General features: G+C 39.7%; 1 protein-coding gene and 1 non-coding gene across 2 annotated transcripts; both read left to right on the top strand.

Annotated features, from left to right (window-relative positions):
• The first annotated feature begins 4,233 nt into the window (after positions 1 to 4,233).
• LOC141654301 (small nucleolar RNA R71) lies at positions 4,234 to 4,340 on the top strand. The gene has a single exon (XR_012547862.1). It is a non-coding gene; the product is annotated as a small nucleolar RNA R71 (small nucleolar RNA).
• An 8,433-nt stretch (positions 4,341 to 12,773) lies between these two features.
• LOC141651682 (uncharacterized) lies at positions 12,774 to 13,355 on the top strand. The gene has a single exon (XM_074459382.1). It carries the CDS (start codon positions 12,774 to 12,776, stop codon positions 13,353 to 13,355), a length of 582 nt encoding a protein of 193 aa, XP_074315483.1.
• The last annotated feature ends 3,551 nt before the right edge of the window (positions 13,356 to 16,906 follow it).

The raw sequence follows: 16,906 nt of genomic DNA, 5'->3' as shown, positions 1-16,906 counted from the left end.
CCTTCTTAAAGCCAGTATGATCCAGAATAGCTCCAACAGTATCATCATCAATGCCATTCAGAATGATATCAGACTTCTCACTACTAATGGTCAAGCCAGATGCACTAGAAAAGCAATGAAAAACTTCCAGCATTATAATCACTGATTTAATGTCACCTTTGCAGAACAGTAGCAGGTCATCAGCAAACATCAAATGTGTGAGCTTGATGCCTCTACAGAGAGGGTGGTATTTAAAGCCAGGGAACCCTCTAGCCTCAGCCATCAGCCTACTCAGGTATTCCATACACACAGTAAACAGCAAAGGGGACAATGGATCCCCTTGTCTAAGTCCCCTTTGCCCAGCAAAAAAGCCATAGGTCTGACCATTAAGCACAACAGAGAATGAAGTAGTTGTCACACATTGCATAATCCACTCAACAAACTTCAAAGGAAACTTCAAACTGACCATCATCTGCCTCACAAAGGTCCATTCAATTGTATCGTATGCTTTCCTCAAGTCCACTTTAAGCATACACCTTGGGGACACATTCCTCCTATTATAAAGTCTAACAAGATCTTGACTAATAAGGATGTTACCCATTATACTCCTACCCTTAATAAAAGCAGACTGGGAAGGAGAAATGAGATATGGAAGCACCTGAGAGAGCCTGTTGCAGAGAAGCTTAGAAATTACCTTGTAAACCACATTACAACATGCTATGGGTCTAAACTCTTTAACAGTCACAGGATTATCAACTTTAGGTATCAACACCAAATTTGTGCAATTGAATTGTTTCAGCAGTCTCCCACAGAAGAAGAAATCCTTGACTGCCTTACAAATATCCTCCTCAATGATAGCCCAGCTGGCTTTAAAGAAGCAGCTTGAATACCCATCTGGACCAGGACTCTTGTCATCAGGTATTGAGAACACCACATCTTTAATTTCAGCATTAGTAGGAATGGCACACAGCATAGCCCAATCCTCACCATGTACTGTCTCTCCTTTCTCCACAATCTGAGTATAGAAACTACTAGTGCTGCCATGCTCCCCCAAAAGAGCTTTATAATAAGCCACAAAAGCTTGGAGAATATCTTCAGGATCAGTACAGCACTTACCATCTTTATCCTCAATTCTCATTACTTTATTCTGGATATTTCTCTGCTGGATAATTCTGTGGAACATAGCAGTATTATCATCTCCATCTTTAGCCCAATGAGCCTTTGATTTTTGCCTCAAATAATCCTCCCTAGCTTGTGCAAGCACCAAATAGCTCTCCCTTAACTGATATTCAACATCCATAAGTACTTTATTTCCAACATCAGCTTGCAATTTCTTTTGACAATCCACCAAGGCAGCATAGGCAATATCAGCATTCCTCTCCACATCAGAAAATTACTGTTTGTTCAAATTCTTTAGCATAGGCTTAAGCAACTTCAATTTCTTGGCTACCCTGAACATATTAGTTCCCTGAATGTCACAATTCCAACCCACCTTGACCACTTCCTGAAAATCTGAAACTTTACTCCACATATTAAAGAACTTAAATGGCTTCCTTCTAGGAATACTTCCAGACACACAATCCACAAGGCAAGGACAGTGTTCAAAATATCCTTCAGGAGCATAGTATGCATAGTAGTCAGGCCATTTCCTCATCCATTCACTATTCACAAGAACCCTATCAATACGACTGTAAACCCTTGTCTCACTAGGCTGCTTATTAGTCCAAGTAAAGAAAGCACCAGTAGTTTTAATATCCTGCAACTCACAAGCAAAGAACAAAGATCTTGAAATGGTTTCATCTCAGCATCTCTTACAATCTTCCCAATTCGTTCATTAGAGTACATAACATTGTTGAAGTCTCCCAGGACCACCCAAGGTTGAGTAATAGTCCAAGCCATTAAATCAGTCCAGAGAGGAATTCTTTCCTCAATCTTGTTGTAACCATACACAAAAGTCACAAAGAAAACACACCCCTCAATATTAGTAGCTTTCACATGAATATATTGAGCACTCTTCACTATTATATCAATCTTAATTTGACTATCCTTCCATAGAACCCAAATTCTACCACCACTATGATAATTGTAGTTAGTAGTAAACGACCATCCTTCACATATATTTTTAGCTACTTTATTTAGAGACCTAGGTTTGACCCTAGTCTCAAGGAGTCCAAACAATGACACATTAGAATGATGCATATACCACTTAACATCCCTCTGTTTGTTATCACTGTTGAGACCCCTAACATTCCATACTCCAAACTTAACCATGAGGAGGAATAACCTCCCCCCTCCTCCTTTATCAACCATTTCAGCATCTTTTATCAATTCATTAGTTATACTGGGTATAAACTCAGCTACCTGTCCTCCAGGCACCCTGGATTCATGCCTTGTAACTCTAGTGAGAATTCTAGCTGGTGTATAAGATGACCTCTGCTGCACACAAGCTGGTGTGATTAAACCAGAGTTAGTAGCAGGAGAAGGCTTACTGGATCCTGACACAGCCTGCTCAGTACTCCCACCAGTTGCTGGTAAAACAGGGAACTCCTTAGGATCAAGAACCCTAGCAGTCTCTGGTTTCTTCCTCCAGACCTGCTTAGGTCCATTCTGACTCTGCACAGGAGCACTCCTCCTTGGCACTCTCCCCCTACATTGAGTGTCCCTGTGACCAACACCTTTACATTTCAAACATGTAATAGGCAACCAATCATACTCCACAAGAACAGTCACCTCTTGTCCATTTTCATCTTCAAATACAATTTTATTTGGATAACTTTTATCAACCTCAACTTCTACCATAACCTTAGCATAGCCAAGCAATTTCTTATCAAGAGTAAGTTCATCAATTTTGAGAAACTTCCCAAGAAGTCCAGCTAATTTCTCCAAACACTGCTTCCCCCAAAACTTCAAATCCAAACCAACCAGCTTAGCCCAAATTGGAACAGTTTTCACAGAGACCTTCGATATCCTAACATTGGGGTCCCAGGCTCTTAGAATGATTGGTTTCCCATCAAATAGAAACATATCCTATGCTAGAACAAGCTTATGGTGCTCCAATTTTGCAAAACGAACAACAAACAAACCATTTGGTAGGAATGATATCTTAGTAATCTCATAATTTTGCCAAATACGACGCAAATACCCCTCTAACACCTCCCAAGGCGGATTTGCCCCCATGACATAACCATAGACTGCCAAATTCCAGTACTCAATTTCAGCTTGAACATCCTCTACAGTTAGTTTGAGTGGCTTACCTTTATCCAAATTTTCAGTAGTCTCTTCCTCCGAAATTGTCGCCAATTTACCATTCACATCCTTATTCTTCCTTGTTGAGACAACCTCAGTCCATTCACTTGTGCCTGTAACATCCACATCCTCCGGTACCACATACCCCGCCGCAGCTAACATAGTCGCAACTTCCTGCCTTATCAGCGCAATTTCTCGTCATACGAGTCTCTCGCAGACTCGCATTGCTATTTTCTCCTGAATCCTTAGATTTTGCATTAGAAACATTGTTATTATTATTTGATTTATTACTAATTTGTGATTTACTAGATGATTGTATATTATTGTTATTGGAATTACTAGTTTTTTGTTTATTCTGATTATGAGATGATTGAGAACCAGATTGATCCTTCGCCATTGCTGAAAGACGCATGAAACCCTAGAAAAGAGGAATGAACTTTCTCTCTCTAGCTTTCTCTTTCATCTCGTGGGGTGTATGTTGTTTGAGGGTTTTGAACGTTTTGGCTTTTGTATGAGAGATTTGGATGGAATTTGGTGTTTTCATTGTAATAGTTGGAATAAGGGGTACCACTCTTGTATGCTTGGAAAGCATTCACTTGTTCATTTGTTCCCCTACATTCACTTTGGTCATGTCCCAAAGTTCCACAATTCTCACATATCCCACTTGGGATTGATGAAGATGCCGTCATGGCATTAACATGATGCTTTGGTGATTTTGAGGCTTCTTCAAGTTTAGCCATAGCTTTTTCAAACTTCAAATTGATGGTATCAATGTGAGCACTAAGTTGAGCACCCAATTGAGTAACGGAGTCCACTTCATGCTTTCCTCCTCTAGTAGCCTTGCGAGGTCTACTATATTGTGAGTTATGGACCGCCATTTCCTCAATTTTGTTCCAAGTTTGATTGTCATCAACTTCGGTGAACATTCCATTTGATCCCATGTTGAGAATGTTCCTTGAATCTTCATATAGACCGTTCCAAAATTGTTGTACCAAGAACCACTCGTTAAGTCCATGGTGAGGACATGAGCGACAAATTCCTTTGAACCGCTCCCAAGCTTCATACAAAGATTCTTCATCCCTTTGCTTAAAACCCGTAATTTGAGCTCTTAGCATGTTAGTCTTTTCCGGTGGATAGAACTTTTTGTAGAAAGCTAGAGCCAATTTCTTCCAAGAATCAATTCCGAGAGTAGCCTTATCAAGGCCTTTCAACCATTGTTTCGCGGTGCCAATGAAATAAAAAGGAAATAAGACCCATCGAATTTGGTCTTGAGTTACACCGGTTTGAGAAATTGCATCACAATAGTCACAAAAGGTTTCCATATGAGAATGAGGGTCTTCACTAGGCATCCCCCCAAATTGGCTTCTTTCGACTAATTGGATAAATGCGGATTTGGCAATAAAATTTCCGGTTAGATGTTGTGGTGTGGGAGTACCATTGGGTAGGTTCTCCTCGGTGGGTACGGAATGTGATGAAAACTTAGGCATTGTGGGTTGATTTTGTGTTGTATTTTGTGTTGGGTTCTCCTCACATTCTCTTGTAAAAGGGTTGATGAACTCAATAGTTGGTTGAATATCTACAACCTCACCAATACCTCTCAAATTTCTCCTAGCAAGTCTTCTATTGGTTGTCAAAGTTCTTTCAATTTCATGATCAAAAGGTAACAAGTCACCTTGTAACCTTCTAGACATGCAAAATATCAAACAACTTGAAAACAATTAGAACAAACCTTGAGGAGTTTTACTTCCCCAAGGCAAAGAAAGACACAACTAATAACAATATAAGAAAATCTAAATCAAGTTAACACCGTCCCTGGCAACGGCGCCATTTTTGGTCGGACACAAATCTTTTCGGTAACTTGTCGTTAGGAGCACCTAGACCAAAACTCAATTTATAGCTTCACAAACAACTCTACAATTAGTAAAGAGGCAAGTAAAGGTCGGATCCCAAGGGACGGGAATTGAGATGAGATTTCTATTGCAACTAGTGGTGTCTTAGGGGTGTCACAATTGGGGTTTGATGTAGAAGGTCACTAAACTAAATAGCAATGAAAGTAAACAAGCAAGATGAATTAAAAGGGTTGTAAACAATTGATAAAAAGCACTAGGGTGCCATGGGGTCATAGGGGAATCATGGGAATTGACCATACAAACATGTTCTGAAATTATAAGCAAGCAATTATTGTTGTGATGGATTGAGTTGGGTTATATCTTACAATCCTAGGAAAGTTTGGGTCCCGGAGCCGAATCGATTAGATTGTACAACACCTACAAGTCGACTTAGTCTTCCCTACTCAACAACATGCATGGTCTAATGAGACTCGAGTTGGTTTATGTCTTACAAGTCTCATTGAAAAGATAGGTGATGGGTAAAAAATGCAAGGATTCATAGGCTCGCATTTCATCAAACATAACATGTGCATGAGTTGAGATCATAACAAGCAAGCAAATAAATCATGAAAGCATATTAATTTAAGCATGAATCATTCCCCATGTTGGTTTCCCCTAATTACCCATTAACCCTAGCTAGGTGACTACTCACTTATTATCATGTTGATCATGCTAGCAAGGTTGTCAATCATACTAACAAAGTGAAACATGATGAATAAATGAAAGTAATTAACAATAATTAAAAAGGGATTAAGAGAATTATACCTACTAATGATTCCAATAATAAGCAAAGAATAAAAGAAGTACTTGATGCTTGATTGAGAGGTTGTCAATCTCCCAATAATAACCCAAATAATCTTCAATTACCCAAAATAAAGGATGAACAAAAGAGAGATTAAGGAAATAAAACTTGTATTAAAACTTGATTAATTGTTGATTACAAAACTAAAGAGAGATTTGATTGATATTAACTACACTAAAGATTGCTAAGAAGAACATGCTCTTCCAATTAGACTAATGGGGTATTTATAGTGGGGATTAGGTGTAGGAATTAGGGTTAACTAAGGGCTTAAATGACGATTAAGTCCCTACTTAAGGAAACGCCGGTATTTTTAGAAGGATGGGCATCTTTCTTGAAGCTTGAAGAAACGAATTTGTGCTGCCTTGGAATCCGTGCGTCTTAGGGACGGGCGGATTCGGTGGTCTGGGCGCGGGCGTCTTTGGGAGAAGACGGGCATCTTCTGGATGCTGCTGCCCGGGCGTCTTGTAAGGAAGATGCACGGATTGTGGCTTGGTGGACGGGCGTCTTCTTGGGAAGACGCACGGATTGTCATGCAGCGTGCTTTCTTCTTCTTTTCTTCCCTTTTCTTCATAAAATCCTTGGGGATTTCCTCGGGGATGCAAGGATCTTTTCTCATCATTGCCCATCTACTATAATATGTACAAAGGCCTTCTAATCTTGTCTCTCCTTGATGCTTGGTCATTTGAATTCAATCAATTTAGTCTCATTTTGCCATGAAAATTCAAGGTTTGCACTCCTTTCCTACCAAGGACACAAATCCTCAAAGAATATGCAAAACAAAGAACTAAAGACAATAAATGACCCAAATATGCACTAAAAAGCATGGGAACAAGGCTAATTCGGGGACTAAATATGCTCTAATTATGGTCACATCAAGAGGTCTACTTGGGGAGAGCCTCAGTCATACCCCTACGGTTGCTTGGCCCCGTGGCGTATGGGAGCAGATTCTGGTGTTGGTTGTGTCGCAGGTCATGATGCAGCTGGAGCAGGCACGTCAGGTGGTGATGGTGGTGACGAGGTGATGGATGATCGTCTCATGGATTTGTAGTTGTTAGTACTTATTTGGTTGGTACTTTATTAGACTTTGGTTTGTACTTCGGCCATAAGGCCGTATTTTGAGTACTTTTTAGACTGTTTATGCAGGATTTTGGGTCGGGAGAGCGCCCCGACTCGTGTTTATATATACATTGCTTGCTCTTGAAGTGGCGTTTTAGGGGATATATGACCTGTGGCTACTCGATCGAGTAACTGCAGGGGTGACATTTGGGGAGTGTTCTGATCTCAGCCTACTCGATCGAGTAGCTGATGAACTCGATCGAGTAAGCCCAGCTCGATCGAGCGCCTTACCAACTCGATCGAGTAGCACTGTTACAGCTACTTTTCGTTTTAAAACTTGGTTGAATAATCATATCTTTAAATGTTGATATATCATTTCTTGTTGGGGGTGTTTTATATCATTGCTTAGCCTCAACGATGGCTATATTATTGCGTGTGGTCGTGCAATGTATACAATTTTTAATGCTAGGTATATCGGTTGAAACGATAAATCAAATTGCTTCAGGTAACGTAATGTCCAACGGTTACAATTTTTGTTGCATAATTGGTGTGATCATATAACAAGTTAATAGACGACACGGCTGCTAGTTGGTAATGGTATATCTTGTGGTGTGATACACGTTTTCATTGGTTTTACGTTTATACGAGTCAAGTTGTGTAATGTCAAAAAGTATATGGTGTCATCATGAGTCAAGGTTTGCTTTGCGGTTCGTACGTAATGTCAATATGGTATAATATGTAATCGGTTTGAGGGACAGGAAAGATGTTTTATGGTGAACTTCGGGGACGAAATTCCTTTTAAGAGGGGAAGAGTAATGTCGCAAAGGGAAAATGATGTAATTATAACAATTTTACAGTATTTTCGTGATATTTTATAGTATCTCCATGACATTTGAAGTGTGTTCAATATTTGCTTGGATAATTCTATTGTGGTTATTGTGTAGTTGAGTAAGAGTTATAATTGTTGAATAGAATAGCATGTCGTAATACTTCATTTTCAGTTAATTATTCGTTATGTTGTCATGAGAATTATATGTTATTAGCGGTAGTAGAGTTGTTATCAGTAGAGTTGTGTTGTGTGGCTAAAGTGATAGAGTAGAATGAATCGTGTATCGTTGTGAATCATGGTAGGACCGTTACTTTGTATGTTTTGTAATTGGTAGTCGGTGACAAATAATGGATGAAAGTAGAGTATAATAGTTGTGTTGGTGTGTGTTTGAATAATATTATGTAATAAGTACAAGTGATAGTCGAGTTAGTCGTTCTTTTGGTTAGTATGTGTTCAGTGATTCAAAAGGAAGTTGGTGATTCGCTGAGAGTCATGTTGCGTATTGTGTGCTAAGGTGGATGATGATGATGTCTGATGAGCATACATAGCGGGATGATGTTCTTAAACGATAATGTTGACCTGTGTCGGGTAAACGGTGATGTTGACCTTGGTTTCGTGGTCATGTGTCTCGGGGGAGGATGAGTCGAACTTCGGGGACGAAGTTCTTTTTAAGGGGGAAAGACTGTAATACCCGTCCTTTTAGGGACCCATTGACCGACGTTGACTGACCTTAGACACCGATCTTGACCTTGGAAAACCTTACGGGCGATGTCTTGTGACGATGTGAGCTGTGTTTTGCATAGGACTCGATCTAGCTAAGGCTACTCGATCGACTTACTTGGGAGCTCGATCGAGTAGAGGTCACTCGATCGAGTAAGTTGGTTACTCGATCGAGTAACGGGTTTGCAGCGGGGAATTATAAATCGATAATCGTGAAACCCCAAATCATTTCCGCACTTCATTTCCTAAACCTAGATGCCGTCACTCCCCTTCTCCTTCACCATAACCCTTGCCTTGAGGATGCTTACACCATGGGGATGGGATGCTTGAGTCGGGTAGCGGTCTTGACGTCGGGTTGCTATGCTTAGGTATGTTATCGTCATCATCATCGTCATCGTTGTTTTCAGTTAGGGTTGTAGCGATAGTGATAGATGGTTGTACTGTTTGTATAGGTGTGTTGCTTAGTTGATTGGTGTCTTGTGATCGGAAGCGGAATCGCTGCGGTGCGCTAAAGGTAGGTTCGCCTACTCAGTACTATTGGTTGTCTAGAGTGTCTTTTGGATATGGTTTGGTTGATTGTGGTGATTGGCTGGTGTTGTGTTGCTTTGTTTATCGTTATTGTGGTACAGCTGATTGTGATTGTCTGTCTCTAGTTCCCGAGGTGCGTCCTCGGCTGAGTGGAGTCCCTTGCGGGAGTGGCTTCACGCCCGTAGTTCGCCCTCCATGGAACCCGCCACGGGAGGGGATGTGCACATTAATGGACATGGGTTTATCGCTCGGTATGATGAGCGGGGCTTAGGTGGGAACGTCCGCGGTCCCCCACTGGCAGGGCTGGTCCAGTGGAGAGTCGGTGACGGAGATTGATTGGAGGAGATATGGTGTGTGTGTACTGTTGTGCCTGTTTTGGTGTCTGTGATTGTGTGTCTGTTTCCTCAGCTGCTGACCTTGTGTGGTTTTGTTTTGTTGTTTGTTTCTGTTGTGTCTGCCGTAATCCACTATGGTGAGCAGTCAGTCTTAGCAGGTGTTGTTTGGATGATAGCTGGGTGCTTGGAGGGACGAGTCTATCACGAGTCACGACAGAAGTAGTTCACATAGTAGATAGTGGTTTTGAGTTTTTCCTTTTGTACCGTCTATTGTTTGTAATCACTTGTAATATAACTTAATTGTTCTTTTATCGACTTTTGATTATTACTGTCCTCGGGCAACCAAGATGGTAACGCCCTTATATGCTAGAGAAGGTCTTGTTAAGGCTCCTTGGTATATGGGGGTGTTACACTCCATGCCCTTAAAACAAGAGAGGTGACCACTAGTCCCTTAGAATGAACTTAAGATGTGAATCCAAGTACCAATACAAGCTCAAAAATACTCACACTAAAGACTCTCATAAGTCAACAAAAGTTCCAGACAAAGTTGCAATCAACTCTAGTGACAAAAGTCTCAAAAAGTCAAAGACAAGAACATATGATCTCAAGTAGATATAAATCCAGTCTCAAAAACTCAGAACGCAAAAATTTCCAGTCCAAGCTGCAATTAAAATTGCAGAGTAGTCATTTTTTATTCTCAGAAATTTACAATTCAAATTCCAGAGTAGTCATTTCTCCTTTCTCAGATGAGTTAATCCATACTTACATTGTCTCCATTCCTCTTGGGACGATCCTTTCATTCACTTAGGTGAGTGAGAGAGGCACACAGGTCTCCAGTGTCTTTTAACACCATAGAACCTTCTACTCCACTCCATTTATCACCCTCGTTTAGTATCTAAGATTTCAGGGGATGTACACTAAGTTTATACGGCCACAAAAGTATTTTTGTTTCTATGAAATTAATTTTGCTTAATTAGAAGAGCTTGTTACTGTAAATAGGGCAAAACTCATCAAAAATAACTCAAATTCACATGTCAAATAAAAATGATAAACATTCTCCACACCAGAGAAATTGTTAAAAGTTACTTCTAGAGAAACAGTGTCCAGTCTATGTCCAGTCCTTCTACTTGGATCATATTTGGGTCAGACCCCATCATTTTCAAAATATTTTAAAAAAATACTTGTTTTCAAAACACATTTCAAATGTTTTCGAAAACTCAAGTTTTGCATTCATCATAACATCATATCTGGGACATGAATTTGCATTTTAGGTGTCATATATTTGTCACTAACTGCTGCGGTCGACTACTTTGTCATTCATCTTCCAGATTCATCCAAAGTGGGGGCTTTCTCATAAAGTCTCATCTTCTCGTAAAATAAAATTTTGCCAGTTTCCAAATCAATAAAAAATATCCAACTTATCTTTTTGTGAAATAAAATTTTGCAAATTTTCCAGCCCTTTTCGTGAAATAAAATTTTACGAATTTCAAATCTAGCCTTTTCAAAATAAAATTTTGAAATTAAACTTGGTCGGCAGGCCCTGGCATGCATTCGAGTTCTTAAAATAAAATTTTCTTAACTTATCTTTTTGCGAAATAAAATTTTGCAATTTTCAATTGGTCGGCAGGCCCTGACATGCATTTGAGTTCTTCAAATAAAATTTTCTGAACTTATCGTTTTGCGAAATAAAATTTTGCAATTTTCAAATCAATTGGTCGGCGGGCCCTGACACGCATTTGAGCTTGTGAAATCAAATTTTGCAGGTTGACTCTTAAGTGAAACAAAGTTTTGCTTAACCAGATTCCAGACCAGCTAAACAAAGTTTAGCTATACCAGATTACAGACCAGCGAAACAAAGTTTCGCTCTACCAGATCCAGGCCGGCTAAACAAAGTTTAGCCATACCAGATTCCAATCCAGCTAAACAAAGTTTAGCTATACCAAATTCCAAACCAGCAGCAACACAAAGTTTTGCTTTACCAGATTCCAGGACAGCTAAACCAAGTTTGGCTATTCCAGATTCAAGACTAGCTAAACAAAGTTTGGCTATTCCAGATTCCAGCAAAACACAGTTTTGCTTTACCAGATTCCAGACCGGCGAAACAAAGTTTTGCCATGCCAGATGGGTGAAACAAAGTTTTACCAGCTTCATTCCAGATTAGTAAAATCATGTTTTGCTAAACCAGCCCCAGTTTCCAACTACTCCAGACAGGTAGTATAAGAGGCTCAGGTACGTTTCTTATCCTTTATCTGTTCCGACCGGACTACTTTGACCTTCGTCTTAGTCAGACTCGGTCAAAGTGGGGGCTTCTGTAGACACCTCAAAGTTGTCTACAAGCCTTAAGGGTACCCGATGATGAGGCTAAAATTAAATGACTAAATGAAAATTGACAATGTTATAATTAAAGGCTTTTTACGCTTATTTTGTCGAGAAACTACTGAAATGGCATAAAACTACTCATTAGCCATCTATCCCTATTTAACCCTCAAATTACTAAAAATGGCATAAAACTATTTGTAGGCCTATGTTCTACTCCCTCTTATTCGAAATAACTGTCTCATTTGGACAATGGCACGAAAATTAAGGAATGTAGTTAAAATAATGAAAAGTATTGTATAAGGGTAAAAGAATATAAGAGTTAAATAGTAAAAAGTATTGAATATGATGGTTTAGGGGTGGTAAATAAAGAAAAGAGTCAAGGGTAGGAAAGTAAAAAAACATGTCCAAATATGACAAATGGACAGTTATATGAATAGACGAAAATGACAAATGAGACAGTTATTCTGAATAGTAGGAGCATTTTTTTTTTTACCAACTTTAGCATCTCATTTTAGAATCGAGCCTTACAATTAGTTATCCATATTTTTATTAATTGGGGCAAGTAAATAAGGCAACCTACCTTAAACATACACCTGAATCACGTATTAGATAATCCAAGTTATCGTTAGACTCCCAAAATTACGTGCTGACAAAAAAATGCAATATGGTGTACCACGTTGGACTTTGATCATATTAAAAGACTAGGATTTGATTGGCAACGAAATACTAGGATCCGCTTCTTCATTTGGCTGGCTAGCTGGGAACGCCTTCCTACTAGGACTTCTTTGTTTAGCAAGGGAGTGTGTACCTCCAACAAGTGCCCTTTTTGTCCCACTGCACTTGAGGATACCATTCATGTTTTGAGAGATTGTGTTCGCGCCCGCCAAGTGTGGGATAATTTTGATACCCCTGTTGATTTCTTCAATGGTAATACCACGGCCTGGTTTACCATTAACCTTCAGTCTTCTTCCTGGTCTACCATTTTTTCCTTCGGGGTGTGGCAGTTATGGAAAAGGCGTAACGCGTGGGTGTTCCAAAGGCGCTCCATCCCTCTCTTAACCACTTGCCACATGATTAAAAATCTTGCCATTCAGTATACTAACACTTTGACGTGCCAACCTGACCCGACTATTCCCCGTACGACCCTTTCGATTACCCCTTCTTGGACTCCCCCTACTAGTAATATTGTTAAAATCAATGTGGATGCCTCCTGGATCTCGTGTTCTAGTCATGCAGGTATTGGGTTTCTTTTGAGGGACCATAATGGTTTATGGGCTAGTGGTGGATGGAAAACTATATTCGCCGATGATCCCCTATGTGCTGAGTTCTTTGCTATCCGGATCGCCCTTCTCTTTTCCTTGGATGCGGGTTGGAACAATGTTCACCTCGCTACTGATTGTGCACAGGCCGCCAAGCTCATCTCTGTGGACAATGCTGCTCCATCTCGGCTCACAAATTTGATTAATGATTGCAGGGTGCTAAAGGATCGATTCCAAGTCTGCCAAGTATCCTTCGAAGATAGAAGAACAAATGTTATCGCGGATATGATAGCAAAGTACGCCAGACTGCGTATGGATGATAGTGGAGTTCTCCATGTCCTGACCCAACCCTTGCCATGGATCCAGCAAGCACTGACAGTAGACTTCCAGTAGCTTTTTGCTTTGCCGTTTTTTTCATGTTTGTAATGTTTAGTTGGTCTGTAACCTCTCAACTTTGTTTGTTATGTCCTTTTTATTTTGGGTCTGCACTTTGGTGGACAAAGTGGGTTACTTCTATTTGTAATCTTATGTATGGGGATAGTTTGCTTGTAAGACTTATTTAAATTTATAAGAGTTCCTTTTAACCAAAAAAAAAAAATAACATTATTAGACAATGCCGTATTGAGATCAACGGCATAGGACGTTTCTAAGACGTATTCTACATGTGACCAACTATTAAAAGAGATTTACAGATAGAATTCCAGAGGAATTTGAGGCATCCATTACAACAGAGGGTGAGATAACAAAAATCGGCCCAACTCAATCTTATTTGGTTTCATAAATCTTGTCAAACTCAAACCAAAGCCGCTATAAATACTCATATACGACACAATTCCAGGGACAGACGGAGATACACACAAATATACGATACACCCACAAATTATAAATCAGACAAGATTCAAATTTAATACTCTCTCCCATATACCGTCTCAAATATTCTATCTCAGTTTCAAATCAAACCATTCAAATATATCGTCCCAGTTTCTATATAAGCACATAAGAGCCGTTAATTTACGACAAAGTCGAAATTCATTAATAGTTCATTAATAATCAATATCTGGATAGGCGTGAGGGTACCAAAATTGAATAAGTTTTCGTTACTCTTTATATTGCTCTTTCATTTATTCTCTCTATATTTATCCTATTGTTTGAGTTATTGTATATAAACTAACCTATTAATTTGTCCTTGTAAATAATTTGTACCTTATTCGTGTTCTTTTATTAATTTCGTCAAATATATAATATTACAAATAAATAGTAGAGGCCGTCAGTTTGATGGGCGGTCCAGGTGCCTAACATCTTCCCTGACCGTACCTTTACCCTCGAATCCGCAATCTTTGGTTTAGACCCGAGTGACGGATCAGTCCCCATCCCAGGGATCAAAAGGGTCTTTTCCGTTAAAATTGATTTTGTATGTTTTTTATAAAACCTACTGGCGACTCCATATTATTTACTTATTTCAAAAAGGAGATTTTTTTCAGGGATCTCACAGACGTTAACCCCCAATCATCGGAATTCAGCGATGAATAAAAGCCACGACATGGGGTGCCACCCCGATGTTGACCCCCAATCATCAGAATTCAGCGACAATCGAAAGCAGCGACGTAATGCGACACCCTGGTATTGAACCTCAATCATCAGACGTCCAAATCTCTGCAGACAACCGCCAATGATAACACGTGATTAAAGGCTGGACAAAGCCCACCCGGAAAAAGCACAATTGGACAAAGACGGAACGACAGTCGTCCCTCCTCCTCCTCCTGGATCTTCCTCCTCCTCCAAGGCCTCAGCCTCGGACCCAGCGGGCCTAGCAGCCCCCGAACACTCGCCTGAAACCAAAACAAAAATAAACGTCCGCCGAAATTTCGGCACTACGACGGCACAAAACGGGCAAAACCCCAAAAACACAATCACCTAACAACAGCAAGGACAAACCCGCCCAATCCCATCCAGCATAAAAAAGCTCACAAAAAAAAGCGACTCGCCCTTCTTTTCAAGCAAAAGATGACTCAAAACAACAGCAAAAAAAACATCGACAACTAGAACACCCTCAGGCCCACACAAGGTCTGCAAAAATAAGCAACAAAAATTCTCGACACAACTGGGCATTTTACACGGCTCAAAAGAGGCAATTTTACGCCAAATTGGGCACAAACGGGTCAAAAATTTAAATTACGATCACAACAAAGCTACGTGACTTGATCACGCCCCAAAATGACCTAAACTACCGTTAAGGTCCATTTCAAAGCAAAATGGCTCAGTTTGAGCCCAAACGCTTATTTCGTTAGCATAAAACCGTCTGATAAAGGCAAATTGCAAAATTTTGCCCCTAACACCCAACGAAGGCTTAACATAGCAAAGACGACCTTCCCCGACTACAATGCAACCTAGTGGGGCACACAACTCGAGCAAACAAGCACAACATTGTGAAATGAGACGGTCTTTCGTCTCACTCACGTTTTTCGCACCTAGGGAACGGAAATGGAGACCAAAATGCAAACTAAAAGTACCCCTATACTCCTAAATAGGTTTCTAACCTAATGCAAGCATTAATTCCACTCAAAAGTGGGCAAAACAAAAACGCCCAAATCGATTTCTAAAGGGTTAAGGTTTCGCCCAAATTCAATCAACAAAAAGGCAAACAAATTCAAATGGAATCAAGAGGATTTACATACCTTAAGATGACATAAGGACAAGGGCAGAAATACAAGCAAGAAAACAAGACCGAAAATGGCTATTTTTGGTGTTTATAGTGTGTTTGTGTGAGGAAGACGAAGTGAATGAGGAGCTATTGCTCCTCGCGTCTTTAGGGAAATAAGGAGAGGCTCCTTACATCGCACAAAGGCTCGCGCCTCTTTGGAATGCTCCCAGCAATTTCAGCGAAATTTTGGGCTTTGGCCCAATTTCCATCCACATAGACCGGCAAACGGTAAATCAGGTCGTGATAATTTGGCGAGGGATCAATAAATTTTTCGTCAATTTTTTTTTTAACCCATATATCAATAAATATTAGGGTCGATATGGATGTTGAGCCTAATAGAGTCCTTATATCATTGGATAATAAATGACAAGCTTGGTTACGCGTCCAAGTCATCAGTTAAAACTGAGTTTAATTGACGGAAAAGAAAGTTCATGGGTACACTTAGTGATAATGACAACAATTAGGAGTACAATGTATGTTTTAAAAAGTGTAAGGTTACCATGTAGAAAGTCAAAAAAGTAAGGGGTACCATATAGAATATCCCTTTTACACCAATTCGTATCCCTAAACCGATTCCTATTTTACACCAATTTTATACACCAATAGATTAGTCTATTTGTTACAATGAACCACTTATTTAATGGCCACGGGAGTACCCATTTCTGGTTTAGGGCATGATGCCTACCCCCAACGTTCATTTTATTTAAGACCAAGTCAACTACTACTCACTGAAACGTGTTAAGAACTTGATGTGGAACTATCACAGAGAACGAAAGCACATAATGAGGAGTATCCACTAATATTCAAATGCATCGAATCAATTAAAATACTATAAATTGCATAATGAAAGAATCTAATAGGCAGCTATCGAGAAGTACAGACCCAATATCCTATAAGTGGAACTGAAAATTAAATTTCTCGTCATTGTTCAGAAATCAAACTTTCGGTGAAGTTACATGTAACACCAGATAGGGAAAAACGTGAGTTTAATTATAGAATATGAACCGAAATAGGGTTAAGAAACTACTTTCTCCACGTTGGGTATGGAGTTTAAAGAAGCCACGATTGCAAAACTCCATTACTGTGACTGCAAACGCAACCGACTCAGAGATTTAAAACTCTGCTTGTGAGTGACGCTTAACTAATTATAACATAAACCAGGTTCAAAATGCAAAATACAGGGCACGTAAAATGTTTGACAACCCAAATCGTCTTTTGTACTATTATACCCATAAATTCTATT

This window comes from Silene latifolia, chromosome 4 (assembly GCF_048544455.1).
Source record: "Silene latifolia isolate original U9 population chromosome 4, ASM4854445v1, whole genome shotgun sequence".
NCBI lineage: Eukaryota > Viridiplantae > Streptophyta > Magnoliopsida > Caryophyllales > Caryophyllaceae > Silene > Silene latifolia.
This window is presented reverse-complemented; position numbering and strand designations above follow the sequence as displayed.